The sequence below is a fragment of the Rhinolophus sinicus genome, chromosome 13, assembly GCF_057876585.1.
Source record: "Rhinolophus sinicus isolate RSI-liver-muscle chromosome 13, RSI-T2T, whole genome shotgun sequence".
NCBI lineage: Eukaryota > Metazoa > Chordata > Mammalia > Chiroptera > Rhinolophidae > Rhinolophus > Rhinolophus sinicus.
The window spans coordinates 24,721,714-24,748,069 of record NC_142513.1 but is presented as its reverse complement, the minus strand read 5'-3'; the positions used below and the strand labels follow the sequence as shown (position 1 = coordinate 24,748,069).

The 26,356-nt window shown below is 47.2% G+C and overlaps 1 protein-coding gene across 1 annotated transcript; it reads right to left on the bottom strand.

Annotated features, from left to right (window-relative positions):
- Positions 1-26,356, bottom strand: TGM6 (transglutaminase 6). The gene is made up of 13 exons (XM_019733720.3): positions 26,350-26,356; positions 18,318-18,491; positions 17,518-17,760; positions 16,504-16,622; positions 15,117-15,245; positions 13,414-13,591; positions 12,759-12,897; positions 10,288-10,391; positions 9,968-10,210; positions 7,129-7,470; positions 2,457-2,611; positions 2,035-2,168; positions 1-1,668 (listed from the first exon to the last, which is right to left on the bottom strand). Exons 1-13 carry the CDS (start codon positions 26,354-26,356, stop codon positions 1,515-1,517), a joined length of 2,121 nt encoding a protein of 706 aa, XP_019589279.3. The 3' UTR covers positions 1-1,514.

The window sequence follows — 26,356 nt, the reverse complement described above, 5'->3', positions numbered from 1 at the left end:
TAAATTATGTCAATGCACTCAAAAAGAGTCAGGCGGCTTTGATTAGAAATAAAATAACAAAGATTTATTCAAGGCTCTTAGGGTTTTCAAACTGGGAAACACAACCAGGTAATACCCAGAGTATCCCAAAGGAGGAAGAAAAGCTGAGGGTTCTTATAGTAAAAAGTACATTTTTGAGAGAATCAGTACTATATTCTCAGCCTCTGCGTTGGTCTGAGATGATAATCTTCAGATGTCTAGCGATCTGGACAATGAAACAATTTCTTTTTGAGGTCATTCAGATGGTCGCCTGAGGGTTTGATGTATATCTAGGCGTTGATGCACAACGACCTGATGTACGTCTAGGTACTGAAGAAGGACTGGAAAGTTCAGAAGTTTAAGTTCCCAGAGTCAGTTAAAACAAGCATAGAATCATTTCCTCTCTCCTCAGTCTACTTACTTTTAATAATTTAGTAGCTTGACCATTGTGACTCCCTTTTATTCCTTCACTCTTTTCCTCAGTTATATGATTAGTTATAATTCCTTTGGCTGTCTAGAATATTTTGGAGCTGATTTCCATGTCTGGTGCAATTACCTTCAGGGCCTGGTGGTTTCCACTCTGGTCCTCATCCCGGAGGTCTCTGTCCTGTTTGATGCTGAGAATGTGATTGTGTGGAGTGTAAGCTGCTGGGGATGTTCTGCCAAGTCAACACTGTTCTGGTTCCAAAGAAAGTAAATCAATACTGGGCTGGTGGTATGAGATCCCTGACAACCATAGGTAGATCATTTTCGGGGCTGCATCCCCAAATGCAATCCAGTCTTAATGGCTCCTTCTCTGTCTTCAGTTTCTTCCAGGCAGCAATAGCCCCTCAGATGCTGGGCCTGTATCTTCAATGAGGGAAAATCTCCCATCCCTTCAAATCTAATGCTTTTCAGGAACATGACTTTAGGGTAAAACTTAGATGGTGTAAATGGCATGCACATGGGCCCTAACTCTGCCTCTAGCTCCTCCTGTGGCCATGTGGGTTCTCTCCGCTGTGTAAAATGGGAGTGTTGAGGAATGATTAGGTTTCAGCTTTAAAACTTTTGGGTTCTCTGTTAGAGCTGGGAGGAGATTCTTGGGTCTGGATGTGGTTAGAGCATTGAAGAGCTGAGAGAGAAAAAAGGAGAGCCCAGGGGTCAGCCAGGGTGACAGTGATCTGTCTGGATGGTGGTGGCAGTGCCAGGTGGGCTGGGGTTACTCTAATGCTTGGTCTGTCAGCCTCCCAGTAATGAGGGTGATAAGATGAAGGTGGTAGAGGCTCCCTACATCATCCATCATTGTCCCAAAGTTTAAGGATTCCTGAATCTAACACCTCATTTTACAGATGAGGAAACCAAGGCCTGGGAGGCGAATGAACTTGTCCAAGTTCACAGAGTGAGGCAGAAGCTGTAGCGGGACGGGAACCCAGGCCTCCTGGCTCCCACATGGGAAGGGCCAAGAGGTGGACAGGAGGAGAACGGGAGCCATGTCCTCCCCTCCCCGTGGTCATCCGTCACTTGGCTGTGGCCACGTGGATGATCACAAAGCCCTTGATGTCCGAGAAGTGGGAGCTGACAAGGTCCACCTGCAGCTGCCTGGGGCCGCTCTTAGAAGGGGTGATGCTGAACTGGACCAAGGCTCTCTCCTGGGGCTCTAGGCTGCGAACACTGGGAAAAGGGGAAAGGAGAAAGGTAGACCATCAGCTTTCTCTTATTCCTGCCAGCCCATGGCTCTCCAGAGCCCTTGGGATCAAGGTCACACCTTGTGGCTTGACATTCACGCCTTATCAATATGCTTCCAGTTTAATAGTCCCTTCTACCGCTTTTCACTCTTTCCAACCAGCCAGGCTATTCTCCCTGTGTCCTGCACATACCTTATGCTAAATGAATGAAGGCTGATGTATCTAGGCAATGGGCTGGTTCCTGGGGGTCCAGAATCTCCTACACCCCTCACCCACCAGCAGCTTTTCTATGGTTGATCTTATAAGGAAGGCAGTCCCTCTCCCCCACTCCCATGCCCAGGCTGGCACTTACTCGATGCTGAGCTGTCCTTGGAGAAGGCCACTTCCCTCCACCATCAGCATACAGTCCTCCACTCTCTCCAAGAGGGGGTTGACCACCATCACTTCCACCACAACTGCCACCCCCACCATGGCTGGGCCCAGCACCTGAAGAGGCAATATCCATACATCATCTTTCCTCCTCCCCATTCCCCCAGGAAACCCATGGTCCTGGCTGGGTCAGAGGATGGGGTAAAATCCAGTCTACCCCTTGCTTCCATATACCCTGTTACTGAGCTCCATCGTTATATCCATCCCCCACATCCACGCCACTTCTCTCCACCCTTGAGGATTGAAGCTAGAGCTAAAAGCACAAAATCCCCAGCTTTTGATTCCCTCCCTAAGCTCTGAAGAGCGGCTGCTAGGAACAGGGTGGGGGATGCAGATAGGAGTCACCTTGATGGTGATGAAGTCCTCCAGAGTAATGTCCTTCTCTACCAGGAGCTTATCTCCTTTGGTGACAAGGCACATGGCAGCCAACAGGATCTTCTTGTCCTCTGTCAGGTCTTCCTTATATTGGGAGTAAGATATTTTGACTGGGATCTTTTTCTCTGGAAGAGAAAGTAGAGGTGGGAGTTGGAGATCTGATATTCTTTTTTGATGGAACCCAGAAGGAGGAAGGGAAGGTTCAATTCATGGTTACACTCTCTCTGGTCCTTGCAACCAACATGAGGCAGGCATTATTATTGTCAGTTCACACATGAATAAACCTAAGGTTCAGAGAGGGTAATTTCTTGTCTAATGTCACACAGCAAGTAAAACAAGGGACCAAGATGAGGTGGGATTCAAATTCAGGCCAGTCAGTTACCATGACACCACACTGTTTCTCCAAGAGATCCTGGAGATGTGTTTACACTTTCCCTAATCATTCCAGATGGAAATCTCTCAGTCCATCAATCATTTATTCCATCAGGAATTCACTCACTGTTTATTGAACACCTACTATGTACTAGGTACAGAGAAGAGGGAGACCAAAGACCTGTCTCAAGCTTCCAATCCAGAGAAGAGGCCAATTTCCTGGCAGCTTCTCCAATTCCTTCCTCCCCATTAAAGCCGAGTCCTAATCAGCCCCACCAACTGTGAAAAACCTTCAGTGATACCTCTACTCAGTGATCTTGTGCCCTCTGCCTTCTAATCTTTTGTGATCCTGGCCATCTCTGTCTCTTTCTTTCTCACCAGCCACAAAAACCTTGCCTATGTATTCTCTTCTGGTGAGTATGAGTCACCATAGACCATATCTGACTGTCAGTCATATTTGTTTTTGTTTTGTGTTTTATATATATATATATATATATATATATATATATATATATATATATATATATATATATATATATATATATATTATGTATCATATATAATATATATTATCATATATAATATATAACATATAATGTATATATTATTTAAGTGCCACATGTTCTTTTCAGTTTGTCCTACCATCCCCTACTATTATATTCCCACTGCTTCCTTTATTTCTGTTTCCTTCCTGTCCCTGAAGGCATCTGAGTTTTAAACCTGTGGAAAATGTCCTTTAAAGGCTTTAAAGGCTTGATTTTTGGCTCACACTCTCTGTTCCTAGAACTCTGATAAAGAGTATCTACAAAAAACCTACAGCTAACAACATATTTCATGGTGAAAAACTCAGAGCTTTCCCACCAAGGTCAGGAACAAGGCAAGGATGTCACCTCTCATCACTCCTTTATTACATTGCACTGGAAGTCCTAGCTAAAGCAATAAGACAAGAAAAGGAAATAAAAAGTATACAGATTGGGAAGGCAGAACTAAAACTCATTCACAGATGACATGATCATTTATGTAGAAGATCTGAAAGAACAACAAAAAATCCTGAAATTTGTAAGTGATTACAGCAAGGTCACAGGATATAAAATTAATGTACAAAAGTCAGTCATATTCCTATGTACCAGCAATGAAGTGGGGTTTGAAATTAAAAACATAATATCATTTACACTAGTATCCCCAAAATGAAATACTTAGGTATTAATCTAACAAAATATTAACATGAACAAGATCTACGAGGTTGGACAATTAAGTTTGCGAACTCATCCTGGAAAAAGTGCTACATACCTCATTGCTGAATATCACTACAGTCACTTTTGAAGCACTCCCCTTTGGAAGTTATGCACTGACGCCAGCACCTAGTCCACCCTTCAGAGAAATTTTGGAACTCCTTCTGGAGTGGCCATCAGAGCTGTTGTTGTATTACACTTGATGTCCTGAATGTCATCAAAATGTCTTCCTTTCAATAGTTTCTTTATCTTCAGGTAAAGAAAAAAGTCATTGGGGGCTAGATCAGGTGAGTAGGGAGGGTGTTCCAATACAGTTATTTGTTTACTGGATAAAAACCCCCTCACAGACAGTGCCGTGTGAGCTGGTGCATTGTCGTGATGCAAGAGCCATGAATTGTTGGTGAAAAGTTCAGGTTGTTTTCGTCTAACTTTTCCACGCAGCCTATTCAACACTTCCAAATAGTAAACTTGGTTAACTGTCCAGTTGGTACAGATGCATAATGAATAATCCCTCTGATATCAAAAAAGGTTAGCAACATTGTTGCAACAAGTTTGCAAACTTAATTGTCCAACATCGTATATGAGCAAAACTACAAAACTCTGATGAAAGAAATCAAAGAACTAAATAAATTGAGAGACATTTCATGTTCATGGATAGGAAGACTCAATATTATCAAGATGTCAGTTCTTCCCAACTTGATCTATATTCAAGGCAATCCCATAAAATTTCCAGAAAGTTATTTCATGAATACAAAAAAAAACCTGATTCTAAAGTTTATGTGGAGAGGCAAAAGACCCAGAACAGCCAACTAAATATTGAATAAGAACAACATCAGAGGACTGGCACTACCTAACTTCAAGACTTACTATAAAGTTACAGTAATCAAAACAGTGTGATATTGGTGAAAGAATAGACAAATACAACAACAGAACAGAACAGACCTCAGAAACAGACCCACACAAATATAGTCAACTGATCTTTGACAGAGGAGCAAAGAAAACAAATGAAGAAAAGATAGTCATTTAAATAAATGGTGCTGGAATAACTGGACATCTAAATGTAAATAAATAACCAGATAAATAAGTATAGACACAGATTTATACTCTTTACAAAAATGAACTGACAATGAATCATAAGCCTAAACATAAAATGCAAAACTATAAAACTCCTAAAAGATAACGTAGGAGAAAACTTAGAGATCTTGGATATGGCATTTTAGATACAACACGAAAAGCATGATCCATGAAAGAAAAAACCAACAAGCTGGACGTCATTAAAATTAAAAACTTCTGTCCTATGAAAGACACTGTCAAGAAAATGAGAAGATAAGCCACAGACTAGTAGAACATATTTACAAAAGACACATGTGCTAAAGGATCGCTATCCAAATAGACAAGAACCCTTAGAACTCAACAATAAGAAAATGAACACGATTAAAAAGGGGTTAAAAGATCTGAGCAGATACCTCACCAAAAATGGCAGTAAGCTGATAACTACCCAAAAGAAAAGATAAAATAAATCACCACATATTTATTTAAAGATTATACATCTATTAAAACGATGTTAATGAAGTGCTCATACAAAATTTAAATTACAGCATCAAGTGAAAAGAGCAGGGCACTACTGAGTATTTGTAATATAATTAGAACTATGTTTTTCAAAAAGCCAACAGGGCATTAGCAATTTGGAAGGGAAATATGTTAATTTGTATGTGGGTGGCGGGATCATAGGTGATCTCTCTCTTATGTGCTCTAAATCTTTAATGAATATATATTACTTTCACATAAAAAATTGCTAAAAGCCACAAGAAAGTATATTTTAATTAATATTTCATTATAAAGTGTTACTTTGTGATTTAGATATTATGAAAATTAAATAACACCTTCTTCACATGTTTTCACATCCTGTCAAAATACACAGACTTCACTTACCAGAAACTGCCCAGAGGAACCATTTCTTTGTTTAACTGAATCTCAGAGTTCAGAAGGTATGTGAAGAGATGATTGATAGATAGGTAGATAGAGGAGCCAGAGGGGAAGGGAGATGGAGACGTATGTATAAACAGATTAAAAACAGAGAGAGAATGAGAAAGAGAAGGAGGGAGGAAGGGAGGGAGAGTAATCACAAAGGATACACTTAGTAAATCACATTTGAAGTACTATGTGTTTATAAAGATTATGAAAAAAAAATCCTTGAAATACATATATTTTAAAAAGCAGTTGGAATGAAGTCATTTAAAATTGTATAAAAACCTTCAAAAGGACTGAAGCCATTTTATTTTGTTTCAAAATACCAAGGCTGCATTTCAGGCAAAAGCACCATTAGGCACGATAAGCATAATTGGTGTGGGCTGACCTGACCCCGCACTCCAGGCCTGTAGTCAGGCAACAGAATCAGCCGAGTGAATGTGCCCCGGGGTCAGACATTCCTGGCTTTGAACCCTGGCTATGCCCCTTCCTTGCCTGGGCTCTTAGAAGTGCTCTAAGGCCAGACTGGTTTGAATCTTGACTCTCGAGTTGTGAGTTCACCTTTCTGGATGTGAGTTTCCTCCTCTGAGAAACTGAGCTAGTGGTAGTACCCCAATTCATGTAGAATTCTTAGGACGGGCCTGGCACGTGTAAGCACTGAATAAACATCTCTTACTGGTCCATCCCTCTCATGCAGAACACCTGGATTTTAGGAAGGCAATACAAGGTGTATTCCATGTGTGTATTATGAAATGCTCCTAGCAGGTGTTTATTTGGCATGTAAATATTCATACTAATTGGGATAAGTAGAGACTATAAATCACCTCACTATCCAGGCTGTTTGCAACCAGATAATTGTGGACTTTATTACCATTCTCATTATTTAGCCTCTTTGACCCTCAGTTTTCTCATCTGTAAAGTGGGGACAAGAGGCAAAGCACTAAGTAAATGCTCAGGAATATCTTCTTTCTTGGAAATGAATGGAGGTTCCTGGGAATTTAAGCCCCACCCCATCCCTTCTGGAAAAGGGGTTGGGCTGGCCAGGTTCCACCAAGAGGAGGCCTTCTTACCTTCTTCTGGCCCCAGTCGCACTGTGTGGGATTCGTGCAGGATCTCTGCCACTGGCCTGCGGGTGTAGAGGATGGTGGCACCGCTCAGGTTGACTCGGATCCTTTGGGCCCTGGAGGTGAGGTTGGTCAAGCACAGGGCCAGCTTCAGGTCATGTCCCAGCACAGGTGGCTCTAGTACCTTGAACTTCCCGGTGATGCTGGGCTTGGTGGTGGGCTCCAGGAGGTCATCTCGCCAGACACCACGGCCGCCAATTCTCCGGACCCGGGCCCTCCTCCCCGAGGCTTCCACACTGAACAGCTTCCTCACGGCCTTGCGGTACACCTGTCTCTCCTTGCGGGACCCTGCACGGCATGCATATCAGTGAGGCAGGTACCCTCTTCCTCCTCGCCTATCCCAGCGCCATCTCTTCTCATTTCTCTCTTCTCGGGGCAAATCCACCACTTTACTTTTGGGTCTCAATGAGCCCAAGTGCCATATGCAGACCTCAGCTATAGGCACAGTTTGGTTCTGCACCTGGCCTACGATGGCCCCTTTGTGTTTGCGGAAGTCAACGCAGACTCCCTCACCTGGCTCTGGAATGAGGAGGAGTGATGGGAGTGTGTCTGAGCACACAGGCACCGGCCACCTAGGGGCACAGGATTCTTAGCCAGTAAAATCTAAAGCATTTGCCTGGGGAGCTTTTAAAAGTCCTGATACCTGGGTCACACCCTCTAGAAACACATTCTTACTTGAGACGTGCTTTGCAAATATTTTCTTTTATTCTGTGGGCTATCTTTTAGCTTTCTTGATAGTGTAATTTGCAGCATGAGTTTTTAATTCTGATGACGTCCCCTTTTTCCTTTTGTCGCTTATACTTTTAATGTCATATCTAAAAAGGCTTTGTTTAACCCAAGGTTAGAAACATTAAACTTATGTTTTCTTTTACAAGTTTATAATTTTAGCTCTTACATATAGGAAGGAGAAGTTGGCATTTCATGGCTGTGGGAGATCTACTTGTCCTGTCTTGCTTATTGAGCTGTGTACTACCTGAGCAGGGAGAAGAGAACTGACAGGAGATGGCAGGTGGAGGACAGCCCACCAAGATCTTTCTCCCCACCAGCCTTTGAGTGGGGCACAGAGTATAGATGACTGTGGGGGGAAAGATCCCCCCAGCTTTGTAAAACCCCTGCAGAACCTGGGGGCAAAATGACCGAGCATCAGAGGGAAGCTGTGTGATTGCCCGTGGGGTGGAAAGGGGTCTGCTGAAAGAGGGGCCAAATGTCTCAAGAAATCAGCTGTGCCAGGGGAAGGGGTGGGAGACAACATAAGAGTGAGTCCTGATGACGCAGGTTGTAATGGAGACACCGTCTGTCCTTGTTGAGCATAGAGAGTTAGCTAGGAGCATCAGATGCTGAGGTGTATGAATCTTCACCCGGTTACGCCAAAAGCATTTGCTTTCTTCTCTCCTCCTCCTCCTTCTTGGCCTAATACTTCATGCTGGCTGCATATTGGAATTGCCTGGGGAGTATTTAAAAGTCCTGAAGCCTGGGTCACACCCTCTAGTGACTGTGATTCAATTAGTCAGGGGTGTACAATCTGGGCTCTTGTGGTAGCTTAAAAATGACCATCATACTTTCTTTGAAACTCCTCGCATCAAGAGATGGCCTCTACTTCCTGCCCATTGAATCTGAGGTGGCCTTGTTTGTTGCTTTGACCAGTCGAATATGGTAGAAATGACAAGTGCAAACTCCGAGAAAGGTCTTGAGAGACCTTGCAGCTTCATTTCTCCCCCTCTGGGAGGGCTGCCGCCACGTGGACAAGCCAGGGCTGGCCTACTGGAGCATGAGAGGCCAAGTGAGGAGAGAGGCCCAGCTAGCCCAGCAGTCCCATCTGAGGCCCCAGACATATACAGGATCCCAGCCCACAGCTCATGGTGCAGATATTTGGTGCAGATGCACCATCGCAGCTGAGCACAGCCTGAATTGCTGACCCACAGAATCCTCGGCAAATAAATAATTGCTGTTCAATCTACATAACTAAAACCGCATGCCAGCTCATTCCAGTGTGCAATCAGAGCTACAAACCACGTTGCTAGAGAATAGACAACAGAGGGTAGAGGCATCCAGAGCAGCTTTGTAGCAACCTTCCTCCGTCACTGCTCTAGCTTGTGCTTAAGGGAGGGGAGGAGAGAAGCTCGACCTCAAGTTTGAACTACTACTCGAATAACATTGTTTTAACAAGCAGAAATGGCTGAAAATATATAGATCAGATCACGGCATTGCTAAGGGACCTGTTATTCAGTGGGAAAGCGCAATTTTTAAAGTGTTTAGCTAGAGGTGGCTAAAAGAAAAAGGGTACCTGTTTTGCTTTTGTATCCCAACAAGTACAGGGTCTTCAAAAACCAATGACCACAAATTAGAAACTATGGCATAAGCCCTGGCAGATGATGAACAGAAGCTGCTATTATTATTATTATTATTAATTATTATTATTATTTTGAACTGGGCCCTAGTACTATGTATCCTAGGTGTTCAATACATAATATCTGCTACTATCACCACTATTATTATTATTAGTAGTATTATCATATGGGAACATACCTTGTACAGCGCCTGGACCATGGTGAGTATTCAAGGAAATGAAGCTATTATTACTATTAGATGTGAGGAATCTTAGTGAAAAGAGGATGCTATTAATATAAGCTAAAGGCACTTGGCTCAAAGCGCAGAGACAGCGCTGAATGAAGCTATCACCACCATAACATATGGGAAAAGGCCTGGACCCGGCCACCTGCGGTTGTCCCTCTGTAGCAGACGGGTCATCTGGGGAGGCTGATGGAAGCCACCATGTTGCCCTTACCTTCCGGATACTTGTAGAGGCCCGTGATGTCCACGCGAGAGTCGCTGCCCACCGCCTTGGTGCTAATGCACCTCCCGACCTTCTTTGTGTCTGAGTACACACGCTCCCGGCTCTCATCCTCATTCCAGAGCCAGGTGACATAGTCTGCGTTGACCTCCGCAAACACAAACGGGCCATCGTGGGCTAGGTGCACGTCGCCCTCACGGATGGCGGTGACCGAGGCCGGGCCGCACCGGAAAATGCCTGGGGAAGAGGGGTGGGCATGAGCAGTGTGGGTGAGGAGCAGCGGGGATCTGGGACCCACCCGGCTGAACCCATACCTTCGCTCTCCTCCTGGGGGGTGGCATCCAGAACCTGCCAGCCATTGTAAGAAGGGCCCAGGTCCTGCCGGGCAAACCAGCTCTCATTCCAGACATGGAAATTCCTGCCAGAGAGAGGTTGGGGCAGGGTGACCTACTGTGAGCACAGAGGTCCATGGGAGGGGAAGTTCCTAGTGCAAGCCAGTCCCTGGGTCAGCATTCTGCAAGAGAGCTGTGGCTGAATCTTGTGAACCATTCATTCAACCATATTGATGAGCACATATTGTGTGTGGGTATGTGTGTATGTGTGTGAGTGAATGTGAATATATATCAAAAACCTGCTATTTAAGGTACCAGAAATACAACTGCAAACAAGACACAAGATCCTTACCCTCATGCAGCTTACATTTTAACAAAGGAGACAGATGGGGAGATAGGCAAAATTAAGTAAGCAGATAAATAAAACAAATATAAGTAAATAAATGCTATAAAGACAGGGGCTTGAGATAGAGAATAACTGCTGGAGACTTACTCTAGGTAAATGATATCTAAGGTGAGACTTAAAGGAAAAAGAATTAACCATCGGGAGAGTGAAGGGAACAGTGTTCCAGGCAGAAGGAACAGCATGTACAAAGGCTCTTGAGACAAGAATAAGTGTAGTGGGTTTGAGGAACAGAAAGTACGTAAGTATCTCTGGGTTACAGGGTGCAGGTAGTTTATAGGCCTTGGTAAAGAGTTGAGCCTTTAGGTTTTCTATGTTAAAGATGAGAATAGGAGACGAGGAGAAGTGACACAGGTCACACAGTAAGGAAGCAGCAGAGAGAAACCCTAGCTGGCCTGACTTGGCATCTTTGCAGCTCGTCTCTGAATTCCTCTTAGGGAGGTAATGGTCTTTGTTTGGGCAAATATCTTGATAAGCCATTTTGGGTAAAAGGGAGGACAGTGGTAACCTGCATGGTGAGAGAGGCCCCAACATCCAAAAGAAGTGTCTGTTCGTTCTGCCTGAGGGAAGAAGAGAGGAATTTTTGTGGCGCTCCTGCAGGCAGAGGGAGTAAAGAGAAGGAAAAAGAGAAGGAAAGGGGAGAAGAGAGGTGATGTGAGGCTGGAGACCCACTGGCGGAAGGGCATGTTCCCTGGGGGTGGCAAGGACATTCTAGGAACAGGGTTGCCGAGGCCGTCTGTGTTCTGTACTGCATGCTCTTCACGGTTTCCCCTGCTCTTTAGAATGTTGGCTTGTATGACGACTTGCACACGTATGAACAGACATTTGGACGTTATTCATTGAAGCCTTGTTTGTAAAGGCAACCGTTTGGCCCATCAATGTGAGATGGTTAGAAAAATGATGGTTTTTCCATACAACTGAAAGGTTGACAGGTTCCTACCATTGCTTTTCCACTCACTAGCTGTGTGGCCTTAGACAAATTACTTAACCTCTCTGTGCCTTGGTTTCCTCATTTGCAAAATAGAGCTAATAACACTACCGTGCTCACAAGGTTGTTTGGAGGAATACGTGAGTTAGTACATGTTTAGCTCTTAGAACTGGGCCTGGCCTAGACTAGGTGCTCACTGAGTGTGATGTTATTTTTTTGCGCACTACAAAAAACGAGGAAACCCTGAGTGTACTGATATGAAATTATTAAATGTACAAGCAAGATGAACAATACAGGCATACCTTGGGGATACGGTGGGTTTGGTTCCAGATCAGTGAAATAAAGCTAGTATCACAATAAAGCGAGTCATGATCTTTTTGCGGGTAGAAGGTCTTGCCTTCAATTTATATAAAACACAACATCTGTGCAATAAAGCAGAAACGCAATAAAACGAGGTATGCGTGTATTACACTATGCTGCCAATACTAAAAAGCAGGGGTGTGATGGGACAACGTGTGTTTGTGTTCTTCTGTTTGCAGAGCCTGTCTCTGGAAAGAGATGGAAAAAGCTAGTCACAGTGCTGTCTCCAGAGGAGGTTGGGGAGGCTGGAACTGGACGGGAGGAGACGTACACTATAACTCAGTTTTGTACCTTTGGAATATTAAAGCACATGAACATGTTTCCTATTTTAAAAAATAACAAAATTAATTTTTAAAAGCTTTGTGTGAAGAGTTTTGTTTGAGCTGAGAAAGGAGATTGCTTGTCACCTGAGACGCACAGCACGTGCCCAGGCAGCTGAGAGAGAAGCAGGAAGACAATACAGAGGACACTATGGAAGGAATCTCCACCCCTCTGTCACAGGACTCTCGGGAGGGCTGCATCCCAAGGAGGGGAGGGCAGGGGGTTCAAGGCAGTCAGATCTTGAGCCCCCCTCTTGAGCTCTGAGTCACATGCCCAAAGACCCCTGCTTCTCAGAAGAGGAGTTGCTTAGCCTGGAACCACCCTTTCCCTTTGCAGGGTGCCTCTCTTTCCTTTCCGAACTGGCTGCGACTCGGGAGAGCTGGGCTCCAGATCTGGGTCTGCCTCAGGGAGCCCCTGGGACCCAACAGGCCGAGGACCCACCACATGCTGTCTTCCGTCAGGTCCTCCAGGGTCCGCCCAAAGGAGTCCACGTATTTGTCCACACTCAGGTTCCTGTCTGTGTCATGGGCCGAGTTAAAGTTGGACACGACTCGTGTGGCAATCCCCAAGCACCTAAGGACTGAAAAGCAGGAGGCTGGAGAAGTGCCAGGAGCAAGCCAGGACCCGGGACTCAAGAGGGGTCTGGCCACCGCCCCCATTTCTACCCAAGACCCCTCCCTGTCTTTGTCTACTTTGTCAGGGCTGAGAAGCCTGTCTCCACCCTCAGAAACACCATCATCTCCTTTATATTCTCTCAGAGGACTTCTGGAGACACACTGCCACCCCTATTTGAATAGGCAGGCTCTGAGACTGGCAGGAACTTGGAAGCCATGAAACAGCTATATAATAGCCTAAGGGGACTGGAGGCCTTGGAGCCCCAGGACTCTCTCAAGGGCACTCAGTGAGCTCCAGGACTCCTTCTGCAAAATAAATGATCAAAAGTCATGTAAATGAACCATCTGGTTTCCTTCATTTTCCCATCACCAATAAAGAACCACCGGGTTTGGGTGAGGGGGAGAAGGGGTCCTTTGCCAATATACGCAAATGAATGCAAATGAGGGGCCTGGCTGGGGCTTAGAAACCTTTCCCTGGGTACCTGTGCACATGACTCCAGCGAAAACCCAGCACTGGCCGTATTTGACTGGCTTGAACCTGCCCTTGAACCACTTCTGCAGAATGGCCACGCTGCCACGCCAGTGCAGTGGGCTGGTGCCGCCGCCGTACTTGCCCTGCCACTGGCCTTGAACCACGCCCCGGTCGTTGTTGCTGTTCACCTGCACAGAGGAGGGCACGGGTCCACCACCAGCCAGGGCTCCCTTCTTCAGGGACCTCGCCAACGTAAAATCATCTCCAACTTTGGGTCATGTAGTCATTTGGGGTCACCCCTTGCTTTTAAATCGTCTGAAAATTGGGGCCATGTGCTGTCTTAAAATACCTACTTTTTGGTAGCATTTATTATTTTCAATTACGTTCCATCGGGATCCGGTATTGTTGAAAATCATGTACAGTTTTAGAGCATTTCCTGTTTTAAATGGTGTGTTTTTGGGGACTATTCATGGTGTAATAATTATAGAGAGAGTTAACATTCATGAAATGCTTACTGTGTGCCAGGCACTGTTCTAAAGGCTTTGTGCACACTATATTAACCTGCTTAAGGTAGGTTTTTCTTTTCCTTTTATTTTTTTATGATGAGAAAACTGAGATTCAGAGAGGCTATGGGACCCACCCCAATCACACAGCAAGTTAGTGGAAGGAGTTCAGGAGCTGGACTTGGGAGCGTGTGGCTGTCCCACAGGACATGGGGCTCTACTGTTTAGAACTGGTCTCTGCCTTTGAGTCTCTGTGCTCCAACATCTCTCTGAGGCCTTGAGGAACTGAGAGTATCAAATATGAGAAAAATATCTTTGTCCATTTTTGGAATCCGAGAGACCCACTCACTGATCTGAACACTTGCTTGCTATAGAGAGAGATACTAGGTCCTCTAGCTACCTTTTGAGGAGGAAGCACTGTGGCTCATAATAGATTAAAGATGGCACCCCCTCCCACGGGGAGGTGGGTCGGTGTTCCCTATCTCTGAATCTGGGCTGCCCTGTGATTGCTTTGACCAACGACTATGGTGGAAGTGATACTGTGCCAGTTTTCAGGCTCAGGCCTTTGGGGACGCACAGCTGCCACTTCCTCTTTCCGGAACAATTGCTTGGGGAGAAGCCAGCTGCCATGTCTGATTACTCTGCAACTGCCATGCTCTGAGGAAGCCCAAACTAGCCATGTGGAAAGGCTGCATGAAGAGACAGAGTGATGACCGGCCAGCCCAAGCTATTCTCACCAGCTCAGCCCAGGGGCCAGCCAGACGTGAGAGTGAGCAAGCCCTCCTGACATTCCATCTCCAGCACACACAGCATGGAAGAGAACCAAAGACTCCAGCTCCAGCACACACAGCATGGCAGAGAAGAACCAAGGAAACACTGACTGCCAGAGCCAAGGCCCCAGATATATGGTCCTGTCAAACCATTCCAGACATATGTAGCGAGTCAGACACCCCCAGCTAAACCATCTTGGAGCAGAGATAAGCCATCCTCCCAGTTCCCTGCCCAAGACCCTGATCTACAAAATTGTATGCATAATAAATGGTTGTTTTATGCCACTGAGTTTTTGGTGGTGGTGGTGGTGGTGGGGATTGTTATGCAGCAACGGAGAATGAAAACAAGAGGTAACTTGAGAAAAATCATAAGGCGCGGCCCTGGGTTTGGCTTGGGACCCATGAGGGCGTGTGTATGCAGGGATGCTGGGGCTCCTCACCATGGCGCTGATGATCCTGGTGACGTAGATGGGGTCGTGGCGGCAGGAAACATCAGTGGCTGGGTCGTCTTGGTGACTGGGGCTTCGGTCCAGGATGGAGAGGCAAATGTTCAGGATGTCCTCCTCAAACTGTCCCCGGAGAGGCTATGCTTAGAGGTCAGAGCCTCACCCATATTCCAGACCCTCCCATGACCCTCACCCCTCACCAGAGTATCCTCACGTCTCAGAAACCCTTCCTCAGAGAGTCACCTGGGAGCCAAGTCCAACCTTAATCAAGTCCTCTCCTGTTCGATAGCTCCCCATGGCTCCCCAGTACCCACAGTAAAGATTATGGTAAACCTGTGGCTTTGGAGTCACCTCGATTCCACAGGCACAATCATTTGGTTTAAATGATTTTTTCAACTATATTTGAATTAATTGACAAACTAGGGGATTCATTTAAGAACTGGGAGATTTTTACATACAAATTAAGATTTCTGGTCTCTGAAAATTTGGAAGGTCTGGGAACACTTACTTTCCCACATGGTAATGAGAGGTGGGTACGGAGAAGTGGTTACCCCTGAGGTGGATCCTAAATTCTCTAGTGTATCATCCCTGCCCAGCCCCTGAGCCCCTTTCCATCCCCAGCTCCTCAGCCTGACAGTCAAGGTCCTTAAATTGTGTGGCCAACCTTCTTCCGGCTGATCCCCCAGAGCCCAGGCAGACAGAATTCCTCTAGCAGAACCTCAGCTACCCGCTGACTTCCCCCCTCCACGCTGCTCTGTCTGCTCTTCCCTTTGCCTGTCCAGATTCCGCCCAACTTTGGACACCCACCCCGATACCATGAAGCCTTCCGAAATCCCCGAGGTGGTGCTTTCTTTCACGCTCTTCTGAACTCCCTGTGCTCCCATCTCTGCCACTCTGACTTTCCTCCACCCATCGGGCCTTGTATTACAAGGAATTTATTTAAGCCAGTGGCTCTCCAGTGTGGCCCCAGACCAACAACAGTGACATCATCTGGGAACTTGTTAGAAATGCACATTCTCAGCTCCCCCCACCCCACCTACTGAATCAGCCACTCTGGGGGTGGGGCCCGGCCACCTGTGTTTCAGTGAGCCCTCTATGTGATACTGGTGCACACTCAAGACTGAGAACACTTGACTTAAGCTATTTATCTTTCTATAGCAGAACTGACCCATTCTGTTTCCAAATTATACCCAAAGCCCTTTGCCTTCCTAAGGACCCAGCACAGGCCCTGCCACAACTGAGTAGATGGATGGATGGATAGATGAATGAATTTGCTCTAGGAGTCAGACAGCTTGTCCCTCCTGGGAAGAGGTGAGCAGACAAAGGGGCTCCTGGGCTGACTTCTCGCATGCCCCAGCCCACATCCTGTGCCCCTGGAGACCTGCCCGAAGTTCCAGCCTTGGGCTTGGATGTGCTTCTCCACGCCTCGGAAGATGATTCCGTTGTCATTGAGCACGTACTCCTGTCTCTCCTCCTCGGAGGCCAGAAACACGTCGTCCTCTGAAAAGCAGTCGTCAGGCCCTGCATGGGCTGGGGCTCTGGCCTTGCCGGCCTGGGGAAGGGGCTACATCAGGGATCAGCTGCAGGACAGTGCCTGGAGGCTGACTGGGGCAGGAGAGGCCAAGGGGGGGCTTGCTGGGCTCCCTTCCGCCTGGCTGGTCTTTCCCCAGGCAGGGACCAACCCCAACCTGGCCCAAGACTGAGGGATTTTAGGAGTCCTGATGCCTTTGGGTGACCCCACTGATGCCAATAGCAGCCTCAAATTTCTTTGTTTTTTAAGATTTATTTATCTATTTATTTATTATTTTTTAAGGAGGGCGCCGCTCATAGTGGCCCATGATGGGATCGAACCGGCAACCTCGGTGTTATTAGAACCATGCTCTAACCAACTGAGCTAACCGGCCACTCCGCAGCCTCATATTTCTTAAATGTTAATACAAATACCGACCCTAGTAACCCTTATGATGTGCCTCATATATAACAAGCATTAGTGCTATGAATTGTCATTATAACCCTAAGAGGTAGGCACTATTATTCCCATATTACACATGAGGAAACAGATTTATAGAGGAAAGTATTAGCAGAGCTGGGATTGAACCAAGGCTGTCTAATGGCTAAAGCCCAGCTCTTACCCACTCCTGAGCCTGTCCTGCCATCAGCCCCATCGCTGCCCACCAGAAACTACTGATTCGTGCCCCTCAGGCACAGCCTACTTTGTGGCACCTGCTACCAGGTTCCTTTGCCCAGTGTCTGCCTCTGCTTAGGCTCAGCTACGCCAAGCTCTTGGCATTCGACACTCTATCCATTAACTTGCCTCTCAGGCCCCATCTAAGGTCAGGCCTTCCTCTAGGACAGTTTCCAGGAAAATGTCTGCTTTGGACTCTGCAGCTCCTACCTGGGCACCATGGGTTGAAAAGGAGAACAAACTCTCCCAACTTCCGGTTACTGTGTTTGCGGCGAGAGGAAACCCTGGCGCTCAGCTGGTAGCGGCCAATGATGGCATCGGGGGGGCTGGTGAGGCTGACAGTCACCGTGTTCTCCATCTGAGCCTCCTTCACTGCTGTCCATGCATCTCCCACCTCCAGCTCTGTTGTCTGGAACACAGCTTTGCTGTGGAGAGCCTCAGAAGCTTGGGGTCCTGGCAGAGAAGAGGGAATCAGAAGACCTAGCTGCCCCTGGGAAACCCAGTGCTAGAGAAGTGGAAAAGCTACCGGCCTGGAAGTGCATCCTTCACCCCGGAGCTGCTGGAACATTGCTGGGGGGAAGGATCTGACCAAGAATGGGGTAAACCTCAGCTGTCCTGACTCCCACCTACCTCCTGGATCAAGGAGAAAGTGACAGGACCCATTGAGATTAAAGTCTGCCAATGTCTGGCTGGAAAGACAAGCTTGGGATCCAAAAGTGCCTGATGATTTCTCACACCCCCCAGGAGCCCTGGCTTCCTTGGCATCCTCAGGATTCCAGAGTTGTCATCTCATCTATTCCACTGCCTGCTGGCAGCACCTCCCAGCCATCCCCAGAAAGCTGTCATCACACGCTTCCAGGATTCGGGGCTCAGCACACCTACAGAGGCTTGCTTCCCTCCCACCCCCTTCGCCGAAAGTCTGGGCTGATGACCACAGGGTCGCAGGTCACTGGTCCCAAGACAAATGTTTCTGGATGCGGATCAATGGAAGGCGCTGGTAATCCAGTTACCTGTCTCCACCGTGAAGATGAGGGTCTCCCTGTTGTCCAGTGGGCAGTTCAGTTCCAGCACCAAGGTGAACATCTGACCCCTGCGGACCACCAGCTCAGGGCTGGGGTACTCCTGGGTGTGGTGGGCAGCTCCATTCCTCAGCCACTGCCAGTCCACCTCAGTGACTCTGATCCCTGCGTAGGGAGGGACACAGATGAGGCCACACCCTTGGCAGGTTTCTAATCCATGCTTGGCCTCAACTGGCCTGTCTTTACTCATGCAGCCACTATTTACCCTACACAGTAGTAGATTCTGGTTATTTGCGGTCGTCACGGTCTATAAAGTCTACAAAGTCTTGTGAACACTGAACCATCGCTCTTAGGGGAATTATAGGGCTAGGTTCCTGCAAGCCTCTGGTCACAAGCTTTTCATCAATTGATCTATATAACGTTGTTTTATGTGTTTCTGTTTAAAGACACCTTATGTAATATACAGAGGGTGCCAAAAAATGTGTACACATTTTAAGAAAAGAAAAAGTATTAAAATTGCAATGCTCAATATATACCGATAACAAAAGATGAATACAAGTTTGGCTTCTGCAATGACAAGAGGTGCTCAAAATGGTTACCATCAGCGTCCAGACACTTCTGATTACGGCGAACTACTGCTTGAGCATAGATAACCAAAGTGTCCACTTGTATATATATTTTTTTGGCTCCCCCGGTATTGTTGATTCATTCGCATTGAGCTCATTGACAACAGCACTAGAGTTCATGCCCGAATGAAGCTTATCTAACACACGGTTCTCCATCAGGCACGGCACCCTCTTCCTGTGCTTGCTTAGGAACACAAGGCAGTGCTTCCGCACTATGCTTGGGCCATTTTCAACAGTGGAGTCACCAAACAAAAGAGACAAAAATGCAAAAAAACCACGCCACTAAATAAACCATGAAAGGACACGTGTGTATAGTATGAGAGCAGAAATAAGAAGGCAGAGTGTCACCTTGTTTGACTTCAGTTGCAAACATCCATGTTAAGTGACTCCATTTTTTATCACTCTGACTGCAAATGACCATGAAAGTTCCAAGGGTTTTGATTTGGAGTTAAAAATAAATTTTAGCAAGCAGGCCAATTTGCAGACACGGAATACATGAATATTGGGATCAATTGTATACTCTTTGTGCTATGCTGGGAGATATTGGTGAACAAGATAGAGGTGGGCTTGTCCTGGAGAGATACATGGTGAGACCATGTGGTTATGAGGACAGTTTCTGGGGTCAGCTGATGTGGGTTCAGAGCCTGACTCGGTCATCTACTGGTTAAATTACCTTTTGATTGATCTCTCTGTACTTCAGTTTCCCCTTCTGTAGATTGGGGATAATAATACCTTGTGGAGTGTCAGTTACAGCCCCAAGAATGAGAGCCCAATAAATGTTAGTTATTATATTCCAGACAAGCAAAGGTGACACCTAAATAGGTGAGGCCACGAATACCTAATTATCATTCTGATACGTACTATCAAGGAAAAGTACATGGCGCTGAAAGAACATATAAAAGAGGGGCCTGGCCTGTCTGAAGGGTGACAAGTGAGGCTTGCTTGAGGAGGTGGCATTTAGGCTGTCTTGAACTGGATGGGACGTCTCCAGAGGAGAGGTGGGTGGCATATTGAGCGTCAATCCAAGCACCCTCTCCCTCAATCTATTCGGGGTTCATTCATTCAGGTGTCAAGCGTCGTGCGGGGTACTGCAGACTCAATAGTCCATGAAACATACATCAGCCCTGCTGCCAGGTAATTGACAGTGCAGCACAAGAGCAGATATATCTCAAACTGAAAAGCGTCTTCATGGCACGGTACTCAGCCCTGGAATGCCCCAGGGGGCTAATGGGGGGGGGGGTTAGAATAGAAGGTGAGAAGGGTTCCTGGACCTTGGGCCATGGGTTCCTGCCCTAAGAATTCCACCTTGGTGTCCCCTTTCCCTGTCACAGCCCAAACCAGCCCCCCTCCCCTCTGCCCTGTTGCCACCCTCTGGGCATCTGCAGCCTCATCACAGGGTGGTAAGAAGGGCGGGATGAGTCAGAACTGCCATTATCATCATTATCCCTGAATCTCAGAGACCAACTGTCTCTCAACTTCCTGCCCAGGGTCAAGTTCTCGGTGGATACTTGATCATGGTTCCAGCGTGCGGGCCTCTGCGAGGCAGCTCATCCACCACCCAGACATTAAAAAGTCCTTCCTTCTGGTGCACCAAAGTCTTTTTTCTTGCTCCATTTGTCTAATTTATCTCCACTCTGCCCCTCTGTTACCCCCACAGAGCACACTTGTTCCTTTTGTCCCTTGACAATTTGGCAGAGCTATTACTGAGAAATCCCAACTTGCCACCCTTACCAACTCTACACCTGCCTTATCCCAGGAAGTCACTGCTCTGATCCCTGTGTGACTTGTCCCCAGAGCTGCTCCTTTGGTGTTCTAAATCCTGCTGGGGGAAAGCACCTGTTCTGGTGATTCTGCCAATTGTGTCCTCGATGGCATCCTCCCCAGCCCTCAGGGCACAGGGCAGGAGAGCTGACCTATAGGGCAGCCCAAGGCCAGGAGATAGATAAGCATGTGGGAAGAGTTCCAGACACCCTATCAAAATAAACCCAATACTACCTTCTCCATGTCCTCAGCTTGAATTCTGATATCTAAGACGGATTGTCCCCAATCAGTCATCAAGGAAGGTAGGTTCCTTAGGGCAGGAACCCATGGCCCAAGGTCCAGGAACCCTTCTCACCTTCTATTCTAAACCTTGTTTGATCAGTCATCAAACAAGATACTATAACCTATTGTTTGCTTACATGCCTCTTTCCTCCACTGGACTGTGATGCCCTCGAATGTGAGGTCTGGGTGTCATTCTCTCCGAGTTGTTAGAGCCTGGCTCAGGTGGCTCAAGGCCCAGGGCATAGTAGATGCTCAGTGAATGTTGGTTGAATGAATGAATGAACGTTCCTCTCAGTCTTGGCTGGAATGAGCGTGTGAAAAGGGGAGCTGAGGCTCACCAGCTTCCTGGCGCTCCCTCAAGGATCAGCGCTCACGCCCAGCATCCCCACCCACCTATAATCCCTCTCTCTCAAGCTGTCGCATTTCAAAACCAGCCCTTCCTTCATGACTTCCTTCTATCTGCAATCATGGGCCTGGGAGGTGGGAGGAGTGTGTGGGCTCTGATCCAGGCAGGCCGACCTGTCACTGGTTCTCTACGAGACCCAGGCTAGATGGCTTCCTCTCTCTGGGCCTCATTTATTTTTACCTATGAAATGACCCAGAAGGACTCTTAGGATTTGCATAGTCTATGGTTTGCTGAATCAAGTGCCTCTGATACCCCCAGGACTCCTCTTGGCCCTTCCCTGCAACACGCTCCCACTCTCCGCTAGAGTGTGCTGACCTGAGGGCTGTCACTCAACACCTCAGTGGGCACTAGAGAAGGGATGGTTGACAGTGTACCTGAGGCCCTGAAAACAGAATGGATGACATGTTGTCAGCCCCCAGGCACCCACCCTGGGGATATGCTGGGTGAGCTCCTAGTTCTGAGTTCAAGACCCATGGACCCCAGGCCTGAGGCTGTGCCCACCAGACACAGGGAGTGAGGGATGTGGTAAGAGCATCCTCCCCACATACCCTGTCACCCCAAAGCCTCTCAGCCCCTCCAGCTTTGCTGCCTTCCTTTCGGTCTCTCCCACCATCCTCTCTTGGTCTTCCTTCGCACTCTGCGATTAGGAGCCCGATTTCAGAGTCACACACTTGAATTGAAATGCAGGCTTTGCTCCTTGTTGGCTGTGTGGCCTGAGGCACGTGACTGAACCTCTCTCGAACCTCAGTCTCTTGGTGAAAACGGGGGGTGATAGTAACAGCCGCCTCCTTGAGTTGTGAGGAGTAAATGAAATAATTCATATAAAGTACTTAGAACAGTACTACCACTAATTAGGTACTTGGTAAATATGCATGGTATTGAGGATAGTATCATCAGTATTTGCACAAGAACTTCTGGCTGCCATTTCAGTATTCTGCCAATCAGTGCTATCCTACATCTTCGACTTAGTGGCTGAGTGGCTCTGGATAAGTTAGTGGATGTCTCTGAGGTTCAGATTTCCTTTCCTGAAAAGTGGCCATAATAATACCTCCCTCATAAAGTTTTGGGGAGGATGAGGTAATGGTCATAAATAGGGTAATGAGAAAATGCATCACTTAAATCCGGAAATTTGACAGTGAAAGGAGAAGCCATCAGTGAAGCCTCTAGGACAAGAAGCTTCAAGCAGGGTGAATGGGCTCCCTTCTCATAAGGTACTTAGCACAGTGCTGGGTCTGCAGTTATAAGGTCAGTAGTTGGGGTTTTGCTATTGTCACCTCCTCCTCTCCCCAGAGCTCCCACCACTTTTGTTCTCTCCTCCCAATTCCTATACACAATGTTTTCCTTTTTATTCTTCACCTCTTGCTTAAATTTCTGATTGACCCCAACAGTCTTGGAACATTTTCAGCTCATCCAGTTCAACGCATCCTATTACATGACTATAGAGAAACTGAAACTCAGTCAGGGGAAGGTCTTCTCCTATTGCACGAGAGTAAGCATGTCATTTCCTCTCTTCAAGAGTCATCAAGGCTGTGACTCTGGCATTTGGAGCTCCGTGCTCCTAACTCCGAAGGCTGCCTGTTCGATTCCCACATGGGCCAGTGGGCTCTCAACCACAAGGTTGCCGGTTCAACTCCTCGAGTCCCACAAGGGATGGTGGGCTCCGCCCCTGCAACTAAGATTGAACACGGCACCTTGAGCTGAGCTGCTGCTGAGCTCCTGGATGGCTCAGTTGGTTGGAGCGCGTCCTCTCAACCACAAAGTTGCCGGTTTGCTTCCTCGAGTCCCGCAAGGGACGGTGGGCTGTGCCCCCTGCAACTAACAATGGCAACGGACCTGGAGCTGAGCTGCGCCCTTCACAGCTAAGCTTGAAAGAACAACAACTTGACTTGGGAAAAGTCCTGGAAGTACACACTGTTCCCCAATAAAGTCCTGTTCCCCTTCCCCAATAAAATCTTAAAAAAAAAAAAAAAAAAGCCATCAAACCCACAACCATTATGCTGGTATTTAAAGGCCCTCACAGTCTGGCCCTGCCTACCACTTACCCCACCCCAATCCTTGCCAACCTCACCTTCCCCTTTCCGCCTTGCTTGCTCTCCAGCTGGCTCCAGAGATCAGCCTGAGGAAGAATCCTAGTTGGAGGGGACGGTCTGTGCACAGAAGATTGCCTCCCACCCCAGCTCTAGCTCACCCCAGCTGTTCCTCCTCCTGCCCTTGGGTGATACTAAAGAGCTGATGATGCTCTCCTCCCCAGATCTCAGTCTTAGCCAGGGGATGGCACCCACTGGTGCTGAACCCAGGAAGCTTTGCTGAAGCAGCAACATCTCACAGACTCTGGGCTCAATGTAATTGGTTTTTAATGGGCCCCATTATGTCCCTATGCTTAGTGTGCGTCATGGACACCTGACCTCCATAGCTAAATGATTAATTGGGGAGTTGCCTGGGGCCACTGCACAATCTCCCTTTCCTTCCTGGTCCTGTTGGAAGCTGCTGGCCTCTTTCTCACCAGGAGGCAGTGGCCTATCAACTCTAACCCAATGTCCCAGCGAGAGCTAACCCCACACATTATATTCTTGATTCTTAGAATTTCTGAGCCAAAAGATTATTATAATTCAACAATAGCAAAAGGGTCTCATTTCATTTGCTAACACTGATCAATTGGTAGGGATCTCTTGAAGAAATATGTTGAGGAGAATTCCAGGGTCACATGCAGGCTCCGTAGGGAAGAACTCTGGGGTCAACTAGTGATGTCTGCCACTGACAGAGGAGGAGTAGCCCACAAGCCAGACACTTTCCATTCAGGAGCTTATGGCTCAGTCATTCATGCACAGATTGCACGGTAAGCTTGGTTTATGGCCCTGAGAAACACATTCTCAAGAAGCCAGGAAAATCTGGGAGACTGGGGAATATAACTCAACCTAACTAATAGCCAGTATATATGCTACCGGGTTTCCCCAAAAATAAGACCTAGCCAGATAATCAGCTCTAACACGTCTTTTGGAGCAAAACTTAATATAAGACCCGGTATTACATTATATTATATTATATTATATTATATTATATTATATTATATTATATTATATTATATTATATTATATTATAGACATGGTCTTATATTATAATAAAATAAGACCAGGTCTTTTATCCCCCCCTTTCTTCTGCATCCCCCTCCCATCCACTCTGGTTCAAGCCGCTGTTTCTCAGTCTAGTTGCTCAGGACGCAGCTCCCTGGCCCATGCTGGTGTTATGAGCCTTGTGCTACCCCTGGCTGAGGCAGTCGGTCGGCTGCTCACAGCAGCTCATGGCAGCTCTCGCTGGCTTCAGGCCACTCATGGCGGCACACGGTAGCCCACGGCAGCACACAGCATCCTGCAGCAGCTCACGCCGACCTCCAGCTGCTCACCGCAGCCCAGTTTCAGGGAGAGCCATTGTTCACAATCTTAGCTGTAGAGGATGCAACTCACTGGCCCATGTGGGAATAGAACCAGCGACCTCGGTGTTAGGAGCACGGCGCTCCAACCACCTGAGCCGTCGGGCTGGCCCAAGACTGGGTCTTATATTAACTTTTGCTCCAAAAGACGCATCAGAACTGACTGTCTGACTCGGTCTTATTTTCGGGGAAACATGGTAGGTGTGACGGATCTAACCCCGACATTTTACAGACGGAGAAATCGAGGTTCAGAGAGAGAAACGGTCACTCAGCAAGTTAGTAACAGACCTGACATTGGAATCCTCATCCCTGACTTTCTCCTTGAAGGACCCTTTCTCAGCAATTAAATTTGGTTAAGTTTAAGGCTGACAGGGAAGAGGACTTCTGGGAGGGCCCTGAAAAGCAGATCCTGAAAGAAGCAAAGCCAGTCCCCTATTAACCAGGGCTAACAGTGAGAAACGACCCCAACTCTGGAAACAGCAGTCTGGGGAGTTAGCTGTGCTGATGTGGCCTGGTGCTCGGGAAGCAGCCCCATCCCAACAGCTAGAAGGGCCCAGGATACCATTAATGTCTGCTAGGGGAGACTGAGAAGAGGGAGTTCAAATATGACAAGGAAATTAAAATTCCTGCCTTTGAAAATAAATAAATAAGAGTTGACTCATATAATTGTCATATGATGCTGAACAATGGAAAACAGGAGGCATAGAATTAGAAACATCTTTTAAAGACCTATGAGAGTAGGACCTCTGCTTCTGCTGCCATGCTCATCACTGTACCCCAGCTCCTAGCACAGAGGAGGTATAAAACATGTAACTGTTATCTAAGGGACGTATTTCCATGGTGGGAGGGAAATTTGCTCCTCATGATCTTACGGCTACAGGGGAGGCACATTTTCTGTTGTCTACAAGGCCCCACATGAGATGTTGTGGGGAGTATGACACACTTGGTCTCATCAAGTCCTCACAGCAGGCCTGTGAGATGATTTTTATATAATCCCTATTTTATAGATGAGACAGTGGAGGCACAAAGGGCAAATACTCTTGCTCAAGGTCACATAATTCTTTTCACCTCAGACGGAGCTGCTCTTGCCCTCGAGTCTTTGGGGTGGGAATTAGAGGAGCACGCAGCGTTGGGGTCCCTCTCTCCTCCTCACCCAGCTCACAATCCTCAACTCTGCCTAGAAATGTTTCTGGATTCACATAATACACATGGGGTGTGAGATTTCAGTTCTCCTACTCTTCCCTTTCTGCTCCCCATTCCTCCAGCCCAACAGGTATATGGCGAAGGCCTGGCCTCAGCCCAGGAAGGGCTCTGCCATGGACGTGCTGGGAGGTCTGGGGAATGGTTTTTTCCTTCTCTGGGCCTCCATGTTCTCGTGAACATGAGGGAACAGCTCAGGGACCAAGCAGCCCTAAATCCTAAGACTCAATGATCAAAGTTTTACTCCACAGATACTCCCTTTCCAGAAGCTCCTCTCAGGGGGCCCTTGTGCCCAGAGGCCCGCAGGCCCTGCCTACTCACCTGCCAT